The sequence below is a fragment of the Amaranthus tricolor genome, chromosome 2, assembly GCF_026212465.1.
Source record: "Amaranthus tricolor cultivar Red isolate AtriRed21 chromosome 2, ASM2621246v1, whole genome shotgun sequence".
Classification (NCBI taxonomy): Eukaryota; Viridiplantae; Streptophyta; class Magnoliopsida; order Caryophyllales; family Amaranthaceae; genus Amaranthus; species Amaranthus tricolor.
The window spans coordinates 25,122,726-25,126,432 of record NC_080048.1 but is presented as its reverse complement, the minus strand read 5'-3'; the positions used below and the strand labels follow the sequence as shown (position 1 = coordinate 25,126,432).

The 3,707-nt window shown below is 37.6% G+C and overlaps 1 protein-coding gene across 1 annotated transcript; it reads right to left on the bottom strand.

The window, feature by feature from the left end:
* Nucleotides 1–795: 795 nt before the first annotated feature.
* Nucleotides 796–1,484, bottom strand: LOC130805636 (uncharacterized). Its single transcript, XM_057670421.1, has 2 exons — nucleotides 1,438–1,484; nucleotides 796–1,390 (listed from the first exon to the last, which is right to left on the bottom strand). Exons 1-2 carry the CDS (start codon nucleotides 1,482–1,484, stop codon nucleotides 796–798), a joined length of 642 nt encoding a protein of 213 aa, XP_057526404.1.
* Between the last annotated feature and the right edge of the window lie 2,223 nt (nucleotides 1,485–3,707).

Below are 3,707 nucleotides of genomic sequence, written 5' to 3'. Positions count from 1 at the left end.
AAACCAGACATTAAAGCAAAAACATCCAGAATTCGAAAATTGTTCGTGACAATAGTTGTGCGTTTTGGAACAAAAATCAAGGTGTCATCCGCGAACTGAACCTCATCTTTACCAATTTGGACAACTTCAATCAGGTTCAAATCTTCAACCTTTTTCAAAAGGCAAACAAGGGCTTCACTAATTAAGATAAACAAGTAAGGTGATAGTGGATCACCTTGTCTTAATCCCTTTTCCCACTTGAATGGTTTTAGCGGAGAACCATTGAGCAATATAGACATGGAAACCGAATAGACACATCTCATAATCGTACTGATCCATTTCCAACCAAAGCCCATCTTTACCATAACAAATTTCAAGAAAGACCAGTTTACTGAACATAAGCCTTCTGAAAATCAGGCTTTAGAAGTACACCAGGAATTCCTTTTTTCTTTAACAATTTTATAGCTTCATTTGCAACAAGAACACCATCCAAGGTTTGCCTATCCATCAAAAAGGCGCTCTATGATTCATCAATGAGAGGGGCAATCACCTGCTAGAGCCTTAGGGATAGGAGCTTTGAAATTTTTTTATATAAGCCACCCACCATACTAATTGGTCTGTAATCCTCAATAGAGCAAGAATCTACACTTTTGGGAATTAGAGCCACCCAGGTGACGTTAATTGCCCTGGCCGAACTACTGAAATCGAGAAATTCCAAGAAAAATTTATACATCTCATCCTTAATCACTTCCCACATTTCTCTAATAAATTTGAAGTTGAACCATCAAAACCCGGAGCTTTATCAGTACCACAAGCCTAGACTGCATTCTTTACTTCATTCAAGGATGGTCTAGATTCCAAAAATCTAACCTGATCATCAGTAATTTTAGGATGATTTCCCATATCAAAATCCAAAGCAAGAATATGATCTTGTGTAAATCTTTCAACAAAATAGCACCATATCTCATTTTTGAGGTTTGAAACACCATGGACTGTTCTCCCATCGATTTTAAGCTGAACAATTTCATTCTTCTTTGTTTTAAACACAGTAGAAGTATGGAAGAATTTAGTATTATGATCTTTCATACTAAACCCATAAGTGTGAGCTTTCTGTCTCCAAATTCTTTCCCTTCTCAAAAGCCAAGATTGCAAATGATTTTGTGCAGCACACAATCTAGCCATCTCCAAAACATCTAGACTTCTTTCCTCCCCAATTTTCTGTAAATCATGAATTACATTCTCAAGGTTACTAATTTTATAATCCATGAGTCCAAAGTTTTCCTTGCTCCAACTCTTCACGAGACCTTTTAATGCTTTCAACTTAGTGCTTGAATAAAGGTCAGGAAGATCTTTCCATTCCTTGCAAAGGAATTTTTCGAATTCCAGGTTCAGAAACCAAGCATCAAAGCATCTAAAGAGCTTTGGGCCATAATTCAAGGGTTTATCCAATAATAATACAAAGGGGTTATGGTCCGAGAAACATTTTGTAAACCCTCCAGTCTCATATAAGGAAATTTAAGAAGCGAGTCATTATTACATAATCCACTATCTAATCTTCTTTGAGACTCATTTCTCCCTATTAAATTTGATTCCATGTAGAGGAATGTCGATCAAATATAAATCATGAATCCACTCCAAGAACTCTTTCACGCCCAGATCGTATCTGAACTGACCAATTCTTTCACTCGGATGCAAAATTTCACTGAAATCACTAAGCAACAGTAATGATTTATTTATCGATTGAATAAGGGATTTCAAAAATTCATACATAAGGCTTCTCCCCAATATATCACTTGGGCTATAAATAACTCCCACACTGCACATGAAACTAACACTATTTATACATCCTTCCAACATAGTCCATCTATCCCTAATGTGCTTTTGAGATACATTGAATTTTGATGGATCCCAGACTACAAAAATACCTCCGCTATGTGTCTCCGAGGCTAAGGACTCACACCAATCATATTCATCACAACCCCATAATCTTTTCACTCTTTTTTTTTAATAGAGTTTCTATGTTTCATTTCCACAAGACCTATAAAAGAGATCTTCCTTTATTAATTAAATTCCTAATATTGATGCATTTTCCCCCTTCCATAAACCTCTAATATTCCAAAATAAAAAATTCATCGATAAAATTAACATAATAACACCAAGAGAGAAACTTACAACCCCATAATCTTTTCACTCTCCTACATGAGGGGTAGCCTCTTAGATTTCCTCAGCTCAGTGATGATTGCTTCCTCATCTCCGAATGACACCCCAACAACTTTCCATTGTTCCATGTCTCACGTGCTTCACCAATGCTTTTCAAAGGTGAAGGAGTAATCCAACGAGAGCCAGGATGTGAGCAATTGGATTCTTTTGGCACTCACACGCTATTGTATCCGCCACTCCCTGTAATTCCAAACATGCATCCTTTTATGAGCCATTTGACCCATCCGGAATAATATTATTAGAGTTATTTGCGATTTCAAAAGTGGCTATGGGAACCCATTCCCAGCACGTGGGAGCATTTGAATTAGTATGATTATTACCCATTATAGCATCGACAAAAGGATCAACAACAATTACACCACAAGCTTTCAAATTTTCCTCATGATTATCTCTCATTTCATCCACCTTCTGTAGTGATTCACTTACCCATTCAACTGATTTCGAGAGCGAGTCTAGAAAAACTACACCCACCTTGACAACCTGTTCACCATTCATACAAGGGTTAGGATTGTGGCAAGAACATTGGTGAGTCTCCCTCACCCACGTATCAACACCACAATGGTTAGAGAGTATTCTAACCCTAGCGTCAATTGTGTTTTGAGCCTTTGTCTACACAAGCATATGGGCATGTGTAAGACTTCTCATACTTTCTGTTTCATGATCCAAGCAAACAACAGGACCCCATTGTTCACCGATTTTTTTAACGTTCTCCAAGCTCCAACATTTCGGCGATATGCCAAAACATTCAATCCAAACACATCGCTTACTGAAATACTCACCGTCTGACCATCTACGTAGAGATTCCATAGAAAATAGGATTCATCCAGGGCATTTACCATCTCCAACTCAGAAGAAAATAACATCAATATTTATTGGGAGAAAGGATTTTCATACCCGTAACCGGAACGTTTTGTAACAACCCGACTTACCGTTGACTGAGTAAACAGAGTCATCATGGGGTTCATTACCCAAGAAACTGAAATCACACTTCCAAAACTTGAGTAAAGGGATCACCAGCTCTTTAACGTAACTAACTCAGCTACATCTCAAAAAAACCATCTAACTAAAGCAAAGGATAATCATACAATTCTCTACAAGTTCGATATAACCAACACAGCCAAATCAAATCTACATTTATCCAAAATCCTAATACAAAACTATAAATTCCTAAGTGCTCAGCTCAATATACATCCTTGGAACCTCTAATCACCTCCGCTAATCCATTGTTCCCGACTGGGTCTAATCTGTAGACAAGCTAAAAGTTGGAAACAACAGAAGGTCAGATTAAAGTGAATGAGAAGTAACAATCCAAAACAACAAAACACAGTAATTCAAATCATAGGTTTAAAAGCAACAACAGTTTCCTAGATCTATGTGCGCACAGGGAGTCTAGTTTGAGAGGTACCCCATAGCTCTAAGGCTATGTCGCTCTCGGGTGAAGCTAGTCAATATCTGAATGACAATTCGCTTCAAAAACAGGGAGTAGGGAACAATGTTCCTTAACTCCG

What these genes read in the sequence shown, in the direction of transcription:
- LOC130805636 (XM_057670421.1), bottom strand. Translation starts at nt 1,484, where the DNA reads ATGAGACTGGAGGGTTTACAAAATGTTTCTCGGACCATAACCCCTTT. An exon ending in TCTCGGACCATAACCCCTTT is followed by an intron (nt 1,391 to 1,437) that starts GTATTATTATTG and finishes AAAGCTCTTTAG; the next exon opens with ATGCTTTGATGCTTGGTTTC.